The sequence below is a fragment of the Rhinatrema bivittatum genome, chromosome 7, assembly GCF_901001135.1.
Source record: "Rhinatrema bivittatum chromosome 7, aRhiBiv1.1, whole genome shotgun sequence".
NCBI lineage: Eukaryota > Metazoa > Chordata > Amphibia > Gymnophiona > Rhinatrematidae > Rhinatrema > Rhinatrema bivittatum.
Genome location: NC_042621.1, coordinates 94,769,803 through 94,791,582, shown reverse-complemented (window position 1 = coordinate 94,791,582; position 21,780 = coordinate 94,769,803). Strand labels below are relative to the sequence as shown.

Here is a 21,780-nt window from a genome sequence, read left to right as displayed (position 1 = left end):
GCAGTAGCACTGGACATACCTACAACTTTTCTAATGGCGCTACACCTCATTTCATTTTTAAAATATCTGTATGCAAATGCTAGAAGTCTGAAAAATAAGACTGGAGAGTTAGACTATATGGTGCTAAAGGAAGATATAAACATAATAGTAATCTCAGAGACATGGTGGAAGGAAGGTAACCAATGGGAAACTAAGATACCAGGGGTGCAAATTATATCGGCATGGCAGGGCACATAAAATTGGTGAAGGGGTGGATCTATATGTAAAAGATGGCACGGAGTCAAGCAGGATAAAGGTTTTGCAGGAGACAAACTACACTCTGGAATCCATATGAGTAGAAATTGCAAGGGTAAAAGGGAAGACTATGGTCATGGTGATATATTACCACTCACCTGGCCAGGATGAGGAAATAGACTGCAAAATGCTAACAGAGATTAGACCGGCCAGTAAAATGGACAACACAATAATAATTAGAGATGTGAATCATGTGATCGATCGTCTTAACGATCGATTTTGGCTGGGGGGGAGGGAATCGGATCGTCGCGGTTTTGTTTTTTTAAATATCGTGTAAATCGTAAATCGGGGGAGAGCGGGAAAACCGGCACACTAAAACAACCCTAAAACCCACCCCGACCCTTTAAAATAAATCCCCCACCCTCCCGAACCCCCCCCCAAAATGTCTTAAATTACCTGGGGTCCAGTGGGGGGGTCCCGGTGTGATCTTCCACTCTCGGGCCACGGGTGCGTTGATAGAAATGGCGCCGGCGCCATTTTGGTTCCTGTCCCCCGACGTCACGAGCATAGGAGATCGCTCCCGGACCCCCGCTGGACCCCCAGGGACTTTTGGCCAGCTTGGGGGGGCCTCCTGACCCCCCCAAGACTTGCCAAAAGTCCAGCGGGGGTCCGGGAACGACCTCCTGCACTCGAATCGTGTTGCTGTATTGCAAAATGGCGCCGGCCATATGGCCATACGGCCGGCGCCATTTTGCAATACGGCAATATGGCCATACACCCGGCGCCATTTTGCAATACAGCAATATGGCCATACGGCCGGCGCCATTTTGCAATACAGCAACACGATTCGAGTGCAGGAGGTCGTTCCCGGACCCCCGCTGGACTTTTGGCAAGTCTTGTGGGGGTCTAGAATAAGGGGATAAGGCTGAAGGAGACAGATTCAGGAATAGCAGAAGGGAATGCTTTTTCACAGAAAGGTAGTGGATGCAGCGGAGGTTGTGGGGGCACAATTTTAATAGAGTTCAGTACGGTGTGAGACAAGCAGAGAGAGTAAAACTTTGATAATGACAAAGAGAGAGTAAAGCTTGAAAGCAAGCAGTCTGGGAAAATAGGGCCAGAAGATCTTTATCTCTCAATATTTCTCTGCTTCCATTTGTATACAGTTTTTTAATTGCTCTCCTAATATTAAGATCAGTTTCAAAAGAAAGAGAAGGCAATCATTCCCTAAATTAGAAGATGTTTCCATAACAAAAGCTCCCAATCAATACAGTAGAATTTGCCACTGTTCTGTAGCATGGACAGGATGATAAACAATGCACAGCGATTGATTCTTCATTTATTCAGCTGGAATGCTTATCTGGGAAATGTTCTTCTATTGCTGCACAGTGTCTTATTACTGTGATGACTGAGAACAGTGCTCTTCAGTTGGTAAAGCCAGAACCGTATACTTACTTCAGCTGATTGGAGATGTGCAGTTCCGGTAGCAGCTCCACCAGGGTGGCACAGCCCTCATCTCCAAGCTGGTTACCTGAAAAACTGAAACATGGTCATTGTTACAGATGTATGGTCCAGAAATATCTTCCCAGACTCTTCAAACTACACTAATGTTACCTAGGAGTAGGTTAAGAACATAAGAACATAAGAAATTGCTATGCTGGGTCAGACCAAGGGTCCATCAAGCCCAGCATCCTGTTTCCAACAGAGGCCAAACCAGGCCACAAGAACCTGGCAATTACCCAAACACTAAGAAGATCCCTTGCTACTGATGCAAGTAATAGCAGAGGCCATTCCCTAAGTCAACTTGATTAATAGCAGTTAATGGACTTCTCCTCCAAGAACTTATCCAAACCTTTTTTTAAACCCAGCTACACTAACTGCACTAACCACATCCTCTGGCAACAAATTCCAGAGCTTAATTGTGCATTGAGTGAAAAAGAAGTTTCTCCGATTAGTCTTAAATGTGCTGCTTGCTAACTTCATGGAGTGCCCCCTAGTCCTTCTATTATCCGAAAGTAAGAAAGTAAGGTTACAGAACATCTATGGCTCACAGCTGCCCTGGGTCTTCCCCTTCCCCTTCTCAGTTATAAACACCGAGTTAGAACTCAAAAGGGTTTGTCCGGGTAACTTTTAGAATTAGCTGGATAAAACCCAAGATTTGAATATCCCTTCCTTCCCCATCTCGACGATGCCTGGCTAAAGTTTGTCTGAGCATCTCATTACCTGCACAAAATTTACCTGGGCACAAACAGAGGCAGCACTGGGTGTGTTCCCAGGACACACAGTCTTACTGTGTTTGAGCTGTGCTGATATTCAGCTCTACTTGCACAGAGTTAGCCAGGTAAGTCTGCCTCAAAAAATACCTATCCTAAACTTTTAATTCTATCTGGATATATTCAGTGGAACAATTATCTAGGTACGTCCTGCTGAATATCCGGGCAAAGTTACCCGGACAACTTTGCTGCTCACTGGATCTCAGTGTGGCTATTACTGCTACCAGAGTGCATGATCTTAAATCACTAAAGGTTTGGATAAATTCTTGGAGGAGAAGTCCATTAACGGCTATTAATCAAGTTTACTTAGGGAATGGCCACTGCTATTATTTGGTCCTCATATATGGAACTCTCTACCATCTTCTCTGAGAACTGACCCCTCTACATCTTCCTTCAGAAAAAGCCTTAAAACTTGGCTCTTTTTGAAAGCTTTCCCCTCACAAATTTAATTTTTTAACATCACTATTCTACAATTTCCTTTTTATTTAGGTACATAGAATGTTGTCGAACAATAGATTCTCTTGTTTATATAGGTTTGTTTTTTTAATTTATTATTGATTTTTAATTTTATATTGTTTAATTTTATATTTAGTATGTTTAACTGTTTTACTGTATTCTGTCTTCTTAAGTTTACTTGGAAACAATTCTGTTATGTGTAAACTGATGTGAAATTTTGAATAGAATGTCGGTATAGAAAAACAAACAAATAAATAAATAAAATACATCACTTTTGCCACTTATTGGTCCATTCCTCTTATTTATCCAAGGACTCCTCTGGCATTCAGCCCATCCTTTTGCAAAGCATTTCACTTGCAAATAAAATAATTTTCAAAGGAAGCGCAGAAAACAGAATATGATCATTTTTTACTTTTACTTCCCAAAACTACATGGGCAACAACTAATAAATGATCTTTATAAAGTAAAGCATGCACATTATTATTTGTTTGTTATAAATAAGCACAAATCTATATAAATGGATAACTGGTGATGAACTCCAGTTAGGCAGTGCAGCTGAGAAGTTGCAAGTTGGGGGAGCTCTGCCGAAGACAGGTAAATATCAGTAGGGGTTTTTTTTGTCTGTCTCAATTTAAAATCTTTGGGACGATACTCAAAAAAGCTGATTTCCTAAATGTAGGCTCCTAAAGCCTGGATTTATCAAAATGTGGTAAATATCGCATGCGATGGAAAAGGGGCGTGTTTTATGGTAATAGGGAGTTTATCACAATTTGACATTCAAAGTCAGACATACGAACAGAATAGTGCTCTCTTGTAAAGATTTGATGACTCTCGGAGTGAGGAAACTCACTCAAAGATGATATATGTGCAATGTTCTCGCAACCTAGCTTGACGCCCTCTCTACCTGGGTAACAAGTACATCATATAATACAAAAGCTAAAAACATAACATCAATCTTTAAATGCTTGTTTAAAGAGAGAGGTTTTCAATGCTTTTTTAAAGATCCTAGGATCTTTCAGATTTCTAATTTCGTTAGGCAACGATTTCCAAAAAGTCAGACCTGCTATCGAGAAAGCTCTTTCCTTGGTTTCATCGAGACATCCTATTTTAGGGGCGGGAATATCCAACAGATTTTGATTTGCTTAACGAAGAGATCTTACCAGAGTGTGTATTTTCATGATGGCATTTATCCATGGGGAGTGTACATTGTTAATAAGGGAGTAGATAATTGTAGCAAGTTTATACTGAACTCAGAACGCTATGGCAGTCAGTGAAGTTGATATAATACTGGAGTAATGTGTTCATAGATTGGTGAACTAATTAATAGACTAGCAGCAGAGTTTTGAATGATTTGTAAAGACGGATAATGTAGTTGGGTAAGCCAATGAGTAATGAATTGCAATGGTTTAAGATTTTGTAACAGATTTAATTAGTGATATGCTATCTGCATTAAACTTTAAATCTGAGCATTCATACTCAATGATGGATCAATTTGGACACCAAGATTTCGTACAGTTTCAGTCATTGGGATACGATGGCCATTGAGAAAGAATTCTGTAGGAATGTTACAAAGGGGGAATCTTGCTAAATGTATTATTTCAGTTTTCTGAATTTTTAATGCTAATTTGTTTTGGCTTAGTCAGTTTTGGATAACAGTAAGATGATTGGTCAAAGTCTATTCAGTATGAACTCAAGTCGATTTAATTGTGAAAAAAAAAATTGTATGACATCTGCATATGGTTTATAGTATAAACCCAGATTTGCCAATATTCTGCATAAAGATGTCATATAAATGTTGAACAACACAGCAGATAAGGCGGAGCCCGGGGGTACCCCGGAAGTCACTGCCTGTTAGGACGAGGCCAGTGATTGTAAGAATCCTGAACTATGTTGATAAAGCGAAGCTTCTGTTGAAAAATAAGAAATGAGGGATACTGGTTTATAATGGTTATAAGTTGCACTGGCAAGGAGTAAAGAGAGCATGGTTGTTTCTGGCAAAGTTTAAACATGTGAAAAAAAGGAAAACTTTCACTTGAATATGACAAAATATTTAAATAATGTCAAGGAATGTACTGTATATTTCATAAATGGAGGAAAATGACCTCAGATGCAAGACATTACTTGTTCTACCGATCTATGAATGTTGTTATTTTCTTGTAATCATTGGTCAAAAAACTTCTACCCATCCATGAAACTTTAATTGATCTCCATTCTAAATATTTACTTAAACTTTTAAATTTTTACATTTTTGAGTTTTTCTTTGTTTTCTTAAAATTTGAAATATAACGTAACTAGACGCCAGAAAACGTATCTTGAAAAAACATTAATCTGTAACTAGACAGCATTGTAAAGGTTGGCATTTCTCTTCAAGCTGGACTTCATAGCAAATCTGCCAGACTGATTATAGATAACGAACCTGCCAGTCTAGAAAACAAAACTGCCGACGTTGGTCAATCATTTCGCCAAAGAGGCTGTTTTAGGACGGACCTCTAAAAATAATCAATTATGGCATCATTATCTGTAAAAGATTCGATTTGTTAAAAATCAGAGCACGCCAGTCAATTTCAATAAAATAGATTCCATTCAATCAATGAATTAATTCCAAATTGTTCAATAGTATTTAAACAAAAAAATCCAACGTTGTCCAACTGGTGCAGGCTTTTTTCTTAGTCTCCTCCTCTAATACTGCATTGTACGTGGTCAATCACAAAACATTTTAAACTGTTGAAATCGTGATTTAAATCCAAACAATGTTGAACAATGGGTGCTTCTTTGTTCTGCGACTTTAAACCGCTCCTGTGTTCACACATGTGTACTCTCAATGGTCGAGTAGGCTTGCCAATGAAAAACAACTAGCATGGACATTGGATGGCATACACAACATGAGCCGAGTCACAGGTGGTGAATTGCTTCAACACATATCTGCGATTATCCTGCGGATTACAGAATTCTTGTAAATCCAGCATGATACAACATATGGAACATTTGCCGCATTTTGAAAGCCCTTTTAAAGAGACACTTCCTGGTGTCATCTGGCCATCATTGGCACATGGTAATAATGCTGGACACAAAAATTCTCTAAGATTTTTTGAACGTGTGTAGGATGTTCTGATTTTACATTCCTTGAAACAGTCGTGTACCTGTAAAATATGTAAATGTTTTTTCAAAATAGAAACAATTTCGGGCATGCCTGTAGAAAATCTTGTAACAAAAGTAAGATGTTCCTTCTGATCATGTTTACTATTCGTTCTTTACAAAAGTAAATCCCTATTAATGAATCTTGCTCTCTTAAATGCTTTTTTCACAACACTTCGGAGACTGGGGACTGGACTTAGGTTCAGGAACTCAGATTCAGGTTCAGGTTTTAAAATCAAGGGTGGACTTCCAGAGACTAGATACAGAAGCGAAGATTGAAGACACAGGACAGGACTGGGACATCAGGACGCAGGATCAGGCCGAAGACACAGGGCCTGTTGAGAGACCAGAAACATGGAACGAAGCACGTCAAAGAGCTCTCATAAAGACGAAGAACATAGAGGTCTTGAAGAAGCAAGACTAGACCACTGAAGACTCCTGGAGGGCAAGCTGGAACAGGACCGCAGGAGCAGGAACTCCTTGCAAAGGCAACAAACAGCAGACTGAAGAGCCCTTATATAGGGCTTCAGGCTTGACAACATCGGGAAGGGCCTTGGGGCTTTTCCTGACTTAGGCCCTTTAAATATTCAGAAGAGGCGCGTGCATGTGCCTAGAGGATCCAGCAGCAGAGTGGTTGGGCCGCGAAGAAAGAAGAGTCAGAGGTGCTACTGGCCGCATGAGGAAGAAGTGGCACAGCTTGGCAACAACAGCAGCTGGGCGGGACCATACAGCACAGTAGCACAAGCCGCATCCGGAGGTCGGCAGCACTCCAGGCCACGTCAGGCGGCCTGGTGGCGTCCCAGGATGATGAGTGAGCTGCTCGCAGTCCCATCCCATGGCAGTGTTCACAACAGTATTATCTTATATGGAAAAGGTTGACACAGAGTGAAACCAAAGTGAACATAAGTATAAATTAAGACATTTCATTGTGAGACTTAAGGATAACACTAGATGACCCTTCAAAGTATATCTTGCAGATGGATTAGAAGAATAGGAGTGAGGAAAATACAGTCCCTTGGAGTCTTTGCATGTGGTGTCTGTGTGTGTGGATGGATGAAGTTGAAAAGGATGAATTTAATGCGCATGGTTGTATTTATTACATTGATGCTATGGTGCAGATGAAATGTTGTTTATGGGATGTGGTGCTTAAACATGTAGAAAAATGTTGGATGGTAAATAGCACATCTGGGGGGAAATTTCTGGGGGATTCCTCACCTATAAGTAAGAAGAATAACTGGTTATCTATGAGGTATTGTATAAATCTAATTAGATCTAATAACGGCTGAATTAAAGATGTTTTCATTAAATATAGCTGGAGTATGTTCGCCTATAAAAAGAAACAAAAGTTGCTTAATTTGCTTAAAAAAGATAAGGTTCAAATTGTTTTTTTTCAGAAAGCACATTTGACAAATGAGGAGCACAAGGAATGTAAATGGGACTGGGCAAGACAATGTGTTCATGCATCTTATTAGGAAAAGGAGAATGAATATTCTGATACATAAAAACCTACCGTTTGCAATACAAAAATCAATAATTGATCCAAAGGGTTACTTTGTGTTAATCAAGGGTCTTCTATACCATAGAAAATATCTTTTAGTTAAGATTTATGACCCTGATAAATATTAATCATACATTTTACTAAATTAGTTATATTCTTCTTGGATCATGAAATTCTTTTGGGAGGTGACTTTAATTTGGTGGCAGACTCTATTTTGGATGTCAAACTTTGAAGACATGGGAGAACGTTTGGATCCATTATTGGGTTTGGATTTCTTATGAAAGAACTTTAACTATTGGATATATGGCAGGTCTTATACTCCAAGGAATTGGATTTTGCATTCTACTCTTAACACACGAGAGCTACTGTTAGATAGATTATCTATTAATCTGAACTTCATCTTTTACATTAGGACAAAATGCTCAGATGGGCAATATGACTATATCTGATCATGTTTCCATTTCAGTTTTTATTCAGTTGGGTAAAATGCAATCTAAGGCATTTAAATGGCATTTTAATCCATTTCTGTACCTGTTCCACTCCACTCAATATTTTATAGACCTCTATTATATCTCCACTCGGCCTTCTCTTCTCCAAACTGAAGAGCCCTAACCTTTTTAGTTGTGAATTGTTCCATCGCCTTTATCATTTTGGTCACCCTTCTCTGTACCTGTTTGGTATGTGTGCCCTTTTCAAGATGGTACTATTGCCTAAATTATTATATAAACTGAAATACTACCTTGCTGGATTCCTGTTAAAGACATAAAAAGACTTCAATCATTACTCACAAGAATCTTAATGAGACACAAAAAATATGGAGGTTTCAATATGCCAGAATTTAGATTTCATGCTTTAGCATGTCAGATGTGATTCTTTTGGGAATGATATACTAATATATACCAATATTGTAGCCAGACTTAGTTGATGATGGCATAGCGCCCCTTTCACCTATTGGTGTATTTCATCTTAAAGAGCTGCAGAATTCTCATAGCTTGAAGATGTACAAATCTCATCTTTCAAAATGGTATAGTTGTGATTTCAATATTTCTACTATGTTGGCTTTACCAGGATTAGGTAATAAGATTTTTTATGAATGTTAGTTAAAAGGTATAAAAGATATGGGGTAGATTTTTAAAAATTGCGCACAGGCGTCCACGTGCACCCACTACAGCATGCACATGTTATAAAAATTAGGGGTCAGCGCGCCCAAGGGGGTGCACAATTGTGCAACTTACACGCGCCGACGCCCGTGGCCTTCCCCGGTTTCCTCCCAGGCTGCACCGGCTTCAGAGGAAACTTCCTAACCCCCTAACCTAACCTCCCTTCCCCTCCCACCCCCTAGCCTATCCTAACCCCCCCCCCCCCCCCCCCCCGACTTTAATTTGCCTTTTGCACCTGCCTCCGAGCAGCCTGCCGGCACGCGATTCTCTGACACAGCGGTAAATGGCTGCTGGGCCAGAGACCTCTAGTCCCACCCTGCTCCGCCCCCACCCCGCCCCCTCCCCGTCCCTTTTTCGAAGCCCCGGGACATACATGCGTCCCGGGGCTTCACACGCGTTGCTGGGCCTTTCTAAAATAGGCCCAGCGTGCGTAGGCTTTTGAAAATCTGCCCCTGTATCTATAGCTTGTAATATGATACACGTATTCCTTTGAGCAACTGAAAACACAATATGGTCTCGCTAGCAAACATTTCTATGCATATTTACAAGCTAGAAATAATTGGAAAATTAAACAGCAATACTCAAATGTGTTTCATTTGGATTCTCTAACAGATATGATTTGTTATATTGATAGGATGACAAATAAGTTATCAAAATAGTATAAGTTATGTATAAAAAATATGCTCCAGGGAGTAGATATTCAAACATAGCTGACTATCTAAGTTATCTGGTTAACTTAGATGGGATATTCAGTTGCATGGCTATACAGCTGAATATCCCTGGATAAATTGCTACTTAGCCAGGTAAGTCTTATCCATCTAAGTTTAAACTTGTTATTGAACAGGTCTACCTTAGGCCTAGATTCATCATTTTGCTATAAATTTTGCAGGAATAGCACTCATGATAAAAAAAAAAAAGGCATGGTTAGAATAATTTTGCAAATAGCACTATTTTAACTTGCAGAGGTATTTTAGCACAACATATGTTAAATTTATCACCCCTGTGAAAATTTTACATTGCAAGCTGAGAAATGCCTAGACATGCTAGAGAGAGAGAGAGAGAGAGAGAGAGAGAGAGAAAGAGAACTGCTTTATAAGACTCTCATATAAGCAGACTATTTATACCACTGTAAGAGGGGCAACTAGTAACTCGGTATGAGAGTTTGGTGGTGGACTAGGTTTTGAGGGGCAGTTTTACATGCACAGTCAAAAGTATGAACAGCACAGTAGACATCAGTGAATATTTTATGTGATTTGGAGTGATGACAGGTACACAAAGATGAGATTTGTACATTGCACTCTCAACCTAGTTTGATAGCAGCTAGGTAGAGAGTGCATCAAGCTAGGTCGAGAGTACATTGTACAAATCTCATCTTTTTATACCTTTCACCACTCCAAATCACATAAACTCTTTACTGATGGTAACTGTGCATGTAAAACTGCCCCTAAAAACCTAGGCCACCACCAAAACCTCACCCCGAGTTACTAGTCGCCCCTCTTACAGTGGTATATATAGTTTACTTATATGAGCATCTTATAAGGAATCTTTTCTCTCTCTCTCTCTCACTCCCACCTAACCTTTTAGCTGTATAAAGGACTAAGCGGCGGCCACTGAACTTGGGCATATATTCAGCAACCACTATTAGCCGCATAAGTCCCGTTTATCCAGTTAAATAGCACTGAATGGCTTTGAATATTGACCTCTGAGTCTTTCCAACTGTATCCAGTTAGACATTTGCTGAGAGTGCAATGTACAAATCTCATCTTTGTATACCTTTCATCACTGAAAATAATATAAAATCTTTACTGATGGTAACTGTGCTGTTCGTACCTCTGACTGTGCATGTAAAACTGCCCCCCAAAACCTAGCACACCACCAAAACCTCACGCCAAGTACAGAATGCCCCCTCTTATAGTGGTATAAAAAGATGACTAATATGAGTGCCTCCCTAGAGGCTCTCTCTCTCTCTCCCTCCCTTCTCAAAATAGGATTTAATATACAGCTATCTCAGGCATAACACCAGAAAAAAAGGTGTAGTTAAATCCCTCAACAGCATGCAGGTCCTAACGCGATTAGAAAAATGATCCTCTAATTTACTTAACCAGCCAGTTTTGAATATTGACCTCCTCCATGTTTTGTGCACACATAGGAAAGTATCAAAAGATTGTCAAATAGCTTAGGCACTATTTTATAACCTTGCACCATCACAAATCCAACAAAAACTAAAAGGTGTGCATTATTCAGTGCACTGGGCCTATAAAATCTGAATTGGTTTTGCAACATTGCATGAACAGTATGAATGGGTATATGATGGATGTCTTGTGTTTAGGTTACTGATAAGGCATCTTAATTGTTTATTATTAAACAGTGATGAGAGATGCACTTGTATCTTGAAACTGCAAGCATGCTGAGAATGTATTTAAGTTTCTTGCCATTTTCACCTTATAAATAAATAAATAAGTAAATGGATAGCTGAGAAAGAAAGTGGACAAAACATAAGGAACACATCTCTTTTAAAGAGCAAATGACCATAAAAGTTAATATTAAAATACAAAATCATTGATTTTTATGTACTACGGTATTACACGAGGATTAAACGTAAATAATTGTATTCAACTTACTCAAGATCAGAGAGGGAAGAGCAAGCCCTGAGAATGGTGGCGATGTCTTTTAACTCTTGTGGACCCAGTTTGCATTCTTGAAGTCTACCAAGAAAAAGACTGCATTAGATAACTTATCTAATGTTTTTGCATACTCTTTATACTGATAAATGTTTGCAGCCTTGGGAGCTATCCTTGTTGTTGGCTCCTGTAACCTGTAGCACAGGCATCTCTATAACAATTAGAGGGATGTATGTGCTCCAAGTCATAGGATCCACCTGCTCAAAGGGAAGGGAGAGATGATATCTAGGAGGATGCAGAGCGGCTGGTGGGGCAGGAGGTGAGAGAGAAAGAGGGGAGGGGTGGCCACTATGGGCTGGCAGGGGTGAATAAAGGGGGAAGATGCTGTTCTTGGGCAGAAGATAGGGATGAGAGCAGTGGTGTAGCCAGAATTGATTTTTTGGGTGGGCACAGGGTTAACATAGGTGGGCTGTAGGCAGGCAGGGCTGAGACCTACTAGTTGTATTCTTATTGATAAATAATGCCATTCACTGCACCCTACAATAGCTTTCCATGTAGTTTGCAACAACTATTATGCATCATGCGTGAAACTTTCAAATATTTTACCTCAATTATTTCAAGCACTTAGCAGCATAAAAACATTCCTTATTAATCTGTATGAATTTATTTTGCAGTACATAGTATATCATGTAAAAAGTAAATAAAACAAACAGATCCAAACAATCATATAATTAAACAAAAATTAATGTATTCTTTCATGAATCCTCTTCGCAGAAAGCCAGAAATAATCATAACTGCAATAACATATCATTAATCATCAGAGCAGGTGCGGAGCAAAGTTAGGACAATTCACATTATAACTAATATGAAAAAAAAAAGTTCAAATTTTGGAGTCCCTCAGCAAAAATATCCCACCATTGCTATTTTGTAAAGTAACACAAACTCCTGCAAAGAAAGAGACATCTAGAACTTTACCATACCATACAGTCACAGCACTGACTCTCAAGTTTCAATAACGACTACACCAGGCCCTAGAACATTAATGCATCACCTACTGGAATAACAGAACAAGCTGGACTACTACAGAGAAACTACATGTGAGCAGAAATACTGCACTTCAGTCACACACACACACAGGCAAAACTGAGACCGACCTTTACCTAATATAAAAATAAGAGATTACAAATTAGAAACAGAAATATGCAGATAAAACCAAAATAGAAAGCCTGAGAAACTAGACTCTGGACAGTGGAATACTGAAGAAAGAGCAAAATACAAAAATATAAGAAATGCACATTTCCAAAGATGGCATATTCAAATTGCTAAAATCTCAAAATAATATTTTTGTTTACCTTTGTTGTCTGATCTTTGTATTTTTCTAATCAGTTGGTCCTTGTCTCTTTTTGCCTTGTCGCTCATTTCCTAATTCCTTTTCAGTGTCTCTTTTCTCCTGTCTTCTTCCCTTCCTCCCTCACACACACACTTTATCTCACAGACTCCCTCACACACCAAAGCTCTCACTCTCATATGTTTTCTCCCCCTACACAAGCTCACATTCTCTATACACACACACACACACACAATCTCTCACTCTACATGCTCTATCATACATACACACACAAGCTCTCACTTGTTCACCCCAACCCCCAGGCTCCCATTCTTATGCACTCAGAGACGCACATCCAGGCATCCATTCTCACCCACACAGACACACATTCAAGCTCCCATTCTCACCCACACATAACACACAATCAAGATCCCATTCTCTCCCACCCACACACACATTCAAGGTCCCATTCTCACCTACCCACCCAGGCTCTCACACAGACACACACACATGCACACACATAGATTCTCAGAAACACACAGGCTCTTACTCATTCACACATACATACAAACTCATACACATCATGATCTCCTGTTACCATTGGGCCATGGTGAGATGAGATCCACCACGGCCCTAAGGGCCTCCTGCTATCTTCAGGCCATATGACCAACTAATCTTTCTGCTTGGGGGGGAGGGGGAGGAAGTGGAAGCTGTGTGCAGGCACAGTTTCCACTTCCTCCCCCTACCCCCCAAGCAGGAAGATCGGTGGGCCATACAGCAGCAGGCAAGGCCATGGTTCGTGGGCTGGTTAGGCTCTGCCAGCAACCCTTGGCCTCTCCTGCTGCTGTTGGCCCACCACCTCCCCAGGTGTGCCATATACACTTGGTCATGCCGGACCTGGCCTTGCAGGTCCAGCTCTCCTCTTTGCTGTCGCAGGGATGGGATCCCAAGGTGACCTTGCAGCACTGGAGCTCCTCTTCACCGTTGGGGGGATGGGATCCCAATACGGCCTTGCAACTCCGGCGCAACTCCGGTGCTCATGGGGATTACCAAATGTGGTAATCCAAAACAGCTGTATAATGGTGAGTGAAAGACTAATGTGCACGGACTGGGAGAGGGACCTTGGGATGATAGTTTCTGATGATCTGAAGATGGCAAAGCTTAAAGCCAGAAGCTGCATAGAGAGAGGAATAACCAGTAAGAAAATAGAAGTGATAATGCTCTTGTATAGGTCCTTGGTGAGGCTTCACCTGGAGTACTTTGTTCAGTTCTGGAGAGCATATCTCAAAAAGGATAGAGACAGGACAGAGGCGGTCCAGAAAAGGATGACCAAAATGATGTGGGATCTGTATCAGAAGGCTTATGAGGAGAGGGTGAAGGATCTGAATATGTATTCCCTGGAGGAGAGAAGGTGCAGAGGAGATATGATACAGAGCTTCAGATGCCTGAAAGGTATGAATGATGCATGTTCCTCCAACCTTTTTCATAGGAAAGTAAACAGTAGAACCAAGGGTGATGATATGAAACTTCAGGGGAGATGACTAGAATCAACGTTAGGAAATATTTCTTCATGGAGAGGGGGCGGATGCTTGGAAAGCTCTTCCAGAAGAAGTGGTGAAGACAAAAGCAGAAAACAAATTAATAAAAAAAGGCATGGGATAAACACTATGGATCCCTAAAGACTAGAGATGGAAATTAGGAAAAGGCTACATGAGGGATAAATATCATGGAGCAACAGCTACTATCCCTAACAGAAGGCTTGGGGATTACTGTCCTTAACCAATTAGCCTTGATGCTTTTGACACAACTACAACATCGCTCTCCACTTGGATGGCCAGGGTCAAAAAAGGGGAATTGGATTCAGATGACAGTCAACACTGGGCCCTGACTTTTACGGTCCAGAGAACTGATACGCAGACATTAGGGAATAAGCACAGGACTGCTTCTATGGCCAAGTCCAAAAGCAAAGCGTTTCCAAGCAGCATTGTCTGAATTATCAGGAAGGCTTCTCACCCTGTAAAAATGGGTTTGACAGTTGCTTGGTTTTGATTGTAAATATTACTACCCTTTACATAAGGCTTGGGGGTATCCTGCACAGAGTAGCAGTTACTAAGATAAGAAATGTTCTGGACAAACTGGATGGACCATGTGGTCTTTTTCTGCCATCATTACAATGTTACTATGAAAGAGGATGCTGAGTGGCTGGGAGAGAAGGAAAGGGAGAAGAGTGGATGCTCCTGGGAAGGGGGGGGTGAGGAGATTCAGAGCAGGATGTTGAGCAGTGGGGAAGAGAGCGAGAAGCATTGCTCCTGAGCAGGGTTGAGAGAGGGGGAATGCACTGCTGGGCAGGGGGAGAGAGAGAAGGGCAGGATAGATGCTGAAGGATGGGGAAAAAGAGAGAAAGGGATTCCGGGCAGGATTTGGGAGGGGGGAGACGATAGAGGAAGATGCTAGCAGGGAGGCGGGGTGGGGGGGGGGAATGATGCTGTGCCAGAGCCCCACCTTCAAAGGAAGGAGCGCTGTGGTGAAGCCACCACCCAAGGGGAGGGGGTCCCAATTTCAGTTTTCACACAGAACACTTAGGGGCAGATTTTCAAAGGGTTACGCGTGTAACATACACGCATAACCCCCGAAAAGCTGCCCCTGCGCACGCCGAGCCTATCTTGCATAGGCTTGGTGGCGCGTGCAAGCCCCGGGACGCGTGTATGTCCCGGGGCTTCGAAAAAGGGGCGGTCTGAGGGCGGGTCTGGGGTCAGGTGGCGGTCCGGGGGCATGGTGGAGGTTTGGGGGTGGTCCGGAGGGTGGTCCCGAGTCCTCCGGCACAGCGGCCTGTGCCGGGGGCTGGAGAGTCGGCGTGCGCAAGTTACGCCTGCCCGGAGGCAGGTGTAATTTCTACAATAAAGGTTAGGAGGGGGTTTTAGATAGGGCTGGGGGGCAGGTTAGATGGGGAAGGGAAGGGAAGGTGCAGGAGGCGGCAGAAGGTAAGTTCCCTCCGAGGCCGCTCTGATTTCGGAGCAGTCTCAGAGGGAACAGAGGAAGGCTGTGCGGCTCGGCGCGCACAAGTTCCACAATTGTGCACCCCCTTGCGTGCACCGACCCTGGATTTTATAACATGCGTGGCAGCGCGCGCATATTATAAAATCGGGCGTAGATTTGTTCACGCCGGGTTGCGCAAACAAATCTACGCCCGCGCCCAGGTTTAAAGATCTGCCCCATAGTAACCAAGAGCTGGCCCTGTTTGTTTTCCCACTTACTAGAAAAGGATTATAAAGTTCACCTATTTCCAACACATTCTCCTAAAGTACAGATTTCACAGTTGCACAGAAGTAGAAAATGTAAAGGAAAAATGCTGTATTCATTTCACATGCCTGGACAGATTTAAGCTTTTGAACTTACCTTAACTTCATATTTTTGACCCTACCAGTTTTTTCAGTTTTAATCTCACTGCTCTTCAAATCCAGTGCACTGCAAATAAATGAAATGTTTAAACCATTTTAAAATCATAGCCTTACCATATTTAATTGTAGCCATTGCTATCATTATTACATATACTTCGGACATACCACATGAATCCGTTATGCAACCAGGCATGAGGCTGGCATTGCTACAGTAAGGAAAGTGTTGGAACGAAGAGGCAACCAATTTCCATGATTCTACCAAATACATGAAATCTCCCATGCACATTCCCAAATGCAAAATTGCTGCTCTAAAATTGAGGACCTGGAAAACGTACAAGGCATTCTGTGACGGATTTTGTCTGATGTCGCACTTAGGCATTGTCAGCGCCACTATTTTTCCCCCAAACCTCCAAGTCCTTACCAGACTCCTGGGGATGTGATCCTCAGATTGCAGTGAGCATGGTGAGCCCCACCGTGCACTTATAAGCCCTGTCCCCCCTGCATCCCCAAGAGGGATGCAGGGGGGACAGGAGAGGGGACTGAGCCTGCATCCCCAAGAGGGATGCAGGCTCAGTCCCCTCTCTCACATAGCCAATTTGTTGATTAACTATTTTGTGGCCACGTACCAAATGTTTAGGCCTTGGTTGATGTCAAACCAACAAAGCACAACAGTGGGCAACCAGGCCAACAGTAATCCTTTCTCACTGCAATTTGAGGATTGGGTTGCTGGAGCAGAGGTCTGAGGGAGGCAGGCAGCTGGAAGGGAGGTTTCAGCAGTCCAGGATTGTCTGCGGGGCAGCAGAGAGCAGGACACTAGGCACCCCAATGTTTTTGCTGCCCGCGGCACAGGCCTAGTAAGTAGGGGTATGCATTCGTTTTGAACGCATATGTAAAACGCAACGTAATTTTTTTTTTAACTTAAAAAAGTGATGAGGCGAAAACGATCGGATTTCCAACTTATTCAACCGGAACTTTTGGCCAGCTTGGGGGGGCCTCCTGACCCCCCCAAGCTGGCCAAAAGTTCCGGTTGTGTCCAACGAGGGTCCCGGAGCGAACGCGCGGGGAATCACGTGACATCGGCGTCACTCCGACGTGACGCCGACGTCACGTGCTCCTCGCAAAGGAATACAGAAATGGCGTCCTGACTCGCCGCTCGACCACCAGGGAGTTTTGGTAAGTCTTGGGGGGGGGGGATTAAGGAGGGTGAGGGGTTTAAATTTTTATTTAGGGAATCGGTGCACGTATGGACATAGACTCAACTTATAGAATTCTACATATGTCCATATTGACCGAAATTGACCCCCCCTTTCGACTTATGGACTTATGAACATAAACTTTTTGTCTGCACATCCCTACTAGTAAGCTTGTGGCCTAGAGGCATCAGTAACAAAGAAAGCATCAACATACGAAAACTACTAGTACATCAGAAAAAAGGTTTTGAGAATAAAATAACTTCATTATGCACCACAAACAGATAAAACCCTGCTGTGGATGATAAAAATAACGGTGACAAAATATGAATAGAAGCCATAGAGCAAAATGGCTCTGGCCTCACCGGAGGAAATCGCTGAATTGATGTCACTTCGGTGCCATCCTCCTCCAGCTGATCCACTTTCATCCCCCCAGCCACTCTCCTCACCCCCAGTTATCCCCATTCATCTCCTCCTAACCTTACCAAAATAATCCTCCTTTGCTCTGTGTGCTCCATGCTCACTTCCCTTTCCATCCCGTCCCTGCATACTGTCTGAGAAGGAAGGGGGCTGGATCGGGAAGCAGGAGAGATTCAGCACAGCTGGAAGGCGGTATATCTTCAACCAGGCTATTGCCTTCCACATTTTTTCCACCCTAGGCACAAGCCTAGTATGCCTATTGACAAATCCAGGCCTGGTGCCATTATTAAAGCATTGTGAACCAGCAGGGAGCAAGTGGGCATCACTCCTGCCTTTTTTGGAAGATCTGGGATGGGAGTAAGAAGGGGCCAGGGTGGAAGCTCCCTGGCCCAGGACATTTTGAAGGGGGGAGGGAGAGAGCATGTACCCTGGACCAGCCCCGGCACCAGGTCAGCTCAGGGTAGACTTTGGCCCCAGATAGATCTTGGTGCTGGCCCAGTGCTAGGCAGAACCTGGCACCGGGTACACCTCGGCACTGGGCTGGCTCAGGGCAAATTTTTTAGGGAGGCTCTGCCAGGGCCACCAGAGGCACATTTTTTTTTTTTTCAAAAATGTCACGAGTATGAAAATATCTGAATTTTCAGGTATTTTTGTAGGAAGCTTTTTTCAGTTTGTTCCATTTGGAATGAACCAGAAATGGCCTCATTCATTGCATTTTTTGGCATTCATTAAAAATGAATGCATATCCCTTGTGCCTACGCTGAGTTGTGAAAGCTGGGTTGGATCGGTTCAGAGCTGGCAAAGAGTTAAGTGGTTGAATTTCAGGGACGTGGTAAACAAAGGCACAGATAGGATGATTCCTTGGGTTCTTTGGGATCCAGTTCTTCCAGTTCTTCCTCTTCTTCCTCCCATTGCAGCCACAGTCTGGCAGCCATTCAGCCCGGTGTGAGGGGTGAGAGAAGTCCGACTGCTTTGGCCACATTATTTGAGCTGTGGGAAAGCATGTCCTGGTCTTGTCATAGTAAAATACAGAAATGTCAGTATAATTGACATTTTCTAATTACTGGAAGAGCTCAGGGGATTAAGGAGGAATGGCAGGAAAAAGAGTAAGAGGGAGATTGTAGGAGTTGTGCTGAATTGAACCAGATTGCTTTCTTGCTAGCTAATGCTGTAAAGCATTTTGACCAATCACAAAATCGAGCATTGTTGTCCTGTACTGATTCAATTCTCGCAGCTTATAAGTATTACAATAGTTGGGCTTAGCTTGGTTATGATGAGCATTTCCATGACAAGATGAAGGAGAACAGGTTTATGTCTTGGGGTACCCAGGATGTGGTTAATACAGATGACTAACAAGCCCCTAGGGTTTGGGCAGCCTACAGGGACAAGCCAGTTATTGGTGAATTGTCCCTTTAGAGGAGCAGCTGTGTCAATGTCAAATTCAGGGTGACAGAGAATGGGTCATCATATGCTAGAATTTCAACAAGACTGCTTGCAGTTTCCCAGATTTCAAGTTCAAGCACATCTGTTCCCTGTGCACTGCCAGTCACCCGGCCCACAAGTCCAGGTAATTGCGTTTTCTCTCAAGCTCTTTCTCCTGTCAATGTCCAGGTTGTGAAAACATTGCTGGACAGGAGAGAGACCTCCATGGAGATTCTGACCGTTTTTTGTGAGGCTTTTATATACCTTATTTTGGCCCTTTGACTTGTCTGGTGGTCCCTAATTCCTGCTCAGATTCAAGTTCAGGCAGTTGATGAGGGATAAGTTGGTTGCTGAATTGGCTTTAGAAATGACAGCAAATCCATTCACGGTTTCATCTTTTGATAGAACTTAATACACAATGTCTTATCCTGTATTGTCACTAACTCTCTTTTTGCAGTTGTAGATGTTGCTCATGGTGGGAGATTGGTTTGGGCATTCTTATATGCACTTAGCACATGAGCATGCTTGTGGGTTTCCTTATGGTCCCCATCTTGGGTTTGCCAAGCATGAAGTCATAGTGCAGTGGTTCAGACAATGAAGCATGCTTTGGGACCAGTTGCTTTGAGCAATTTATTTGAGGATCAGGTCACTTCTGTACCTGAAGGTTTTGATAGTTCATCTGGATGGCAATGAACTGAGCACATGGTCATGTTGTCAGATGATTGATGCAGCCCAGAAGTACTTTTCAATGCCATAGGCCTGGTTGCCCACTATGTGCTTTGCTAGCCTGATATAATTCCAAAACCTAAACTGAGGGAGCAGGCTATTTGAGGGCATGACCACAAAAAAGTTAATCAGCAAATTGGCTCTTGGCTATGTTCTAAAGGTGCAAGCCATATATATCATGCTTGGGCTTATGAGGCATGTAGCAGTTTGTTATGAGCTGATGAGGTTCATTTTCTAACACAGGTCAGGATTTATGCAATAATCCTTTGGAGGAAGCCTCGGAAGATATATTGTTTGATAGATCAAGGGCCATATCTGTTGGGGGCTTATGAACAAGTCCTTGACTGTTCATGCCTGTGGTGGAGTATCTAAGCTTTGGTGATAGGACCATGTTGTTGGAGCAATTGGCTTCTAGCTCTCAGGGAATTTGGGTGTGACTGGATTTAGTCTCACCTGGTTTAAAGTACCTTGCTGGGGTGAGGTAAGAGCCCTAAATGAGATGAAGATCCGACTTATTCCTACAGGTTCGTGGATCTGGAGTTAGGATATCTTGTTGGGGCAAAGTGGACTGACTATCAGAATAAAGGTGGTGATTGGAGAAGGAAAGGGAAATATTTATTTATTTAAAATGTATTATTAATCGCCTAACTGATAAAAATCTTTCTAAGCAATGTACAACATAATATAAAACAATATCCAAACAAATCTTCTTAATTACATGACAAATTTCCAAAGAGGCTTCTTCAAATAATTAAACTAAAACCATTTCCATCAATCAAACATATTTCTCATTAACCAAGTTTTTAACTATTTTCAGAATCTAAGACCTCTTTCTTCCCTTAGGATTAATGGGAGATTATTCCACAACTTAGGGACAGAGAGAAGGATCTATTCCATAAACGCACATGGTGCAAAATCTTAACTGCAGGAATTTGCAGGAGATGCTTATTGGTTGAATGTAGATTTCTCCTAGATTCATGCCAATGCCAACGATTTTCCAACTGTTTCGTCCCAATACCTCGTAAACTCTTAAAAGCCATTATTAAGATTTTAAATGTACATCTCTCAGTGACTGCAAGTCAATGGAGTTCCAGCAACAGCGGATGGATCTGCTGGAGTCCTCCTTGGGCTTCCCATCACTAGTCTTACAGTCATATTTTGAATCACAAGCAATTTCTGCATAGATTTTGAAGGAAGTCCTAAAAACAACGCATTACAGTAGTCAATATGCAGGAATGTCAGTGCATATGCCACAGATTTCAGCGCCCCCAGATCTAGAAAAGGTCTGATAAAACTCAGGATTTTAACTCTATAAAAATTATTTTTTGTTACCTGCAGAATATGTTTTTCCATACTAGCTGTTAAATCCAGTACCACTCCTAGTAAACTTAGCTCTTTTTTTGGAGTTACTTCTATGAGTCAATTTATTTATTTATTTATGTTTAAACTTTTTTTTTTTTTTAATACCGGAGCTCATAACATCGCAACAGTTTACAGACTTATACCATACACAATTAAAACATCTAAGTATGATTTTTTGTTTCTGACATTATTTTTGCTAACATTGCAATAGATGAATCTAATGAAGTCAGAGCCTTCCATACCAGTTCCAATGTGATTTCTTGTTTTGATACTAACTGTAGTCCCAGAGGTTGTAGACCCAATTTAGACTCTTGAACATGTTGCCATATAATGTCATCTGCTGGGGGCAATTCATCTATCATTCATCCTAGGGAAACTACACCTTCAATTGCAAATTCTTCAATATATAACCAGGTTTTTAAACCTTTTTTGAATGGTCTTGAATCAATCTGCATTCTAAGCTGCTCTGGCAGGGTATTCCATAGGGCAGGACCAGCTATGGAGAATGCACTCGCTCTCACCTCACCAATATGTGCCAGCCGAACTGCAGGCACCTCCAGT

General features: G+C 42.1%; 1 protein-coding gene across 1 annotated transcript in view; it reads right to left on the bottom strand.

The window, feature by feature from the left end:
• Window positions 1–21,780, bottom strand: part of LOC115095272 (protein NLRC5-like) — a 243,503-nt gene that overhangs the window by 185,971 nt on the left and 35,752 nt on the right. Inside the window, exons 8-10 of the mRNA XM_029608725.1 lie at window positions 16,098–16,166; window positions 11,375–11,458; window positions 1,687–1,770 (exon numbers count right to left, since the gene is read on the bottom strand). Coding sequence (XP_029464585.1) covers window positions 1,687–1,770; window positions 11,375–11,458; window positions 16,098–16,166 — 237 coding nt within the window. The remainder of the gene's footprint in view (window positions 1–1,686; window positions 1,771–11,374; window positions 11,459–16,097; window positions 16,167–21,780) is intronic.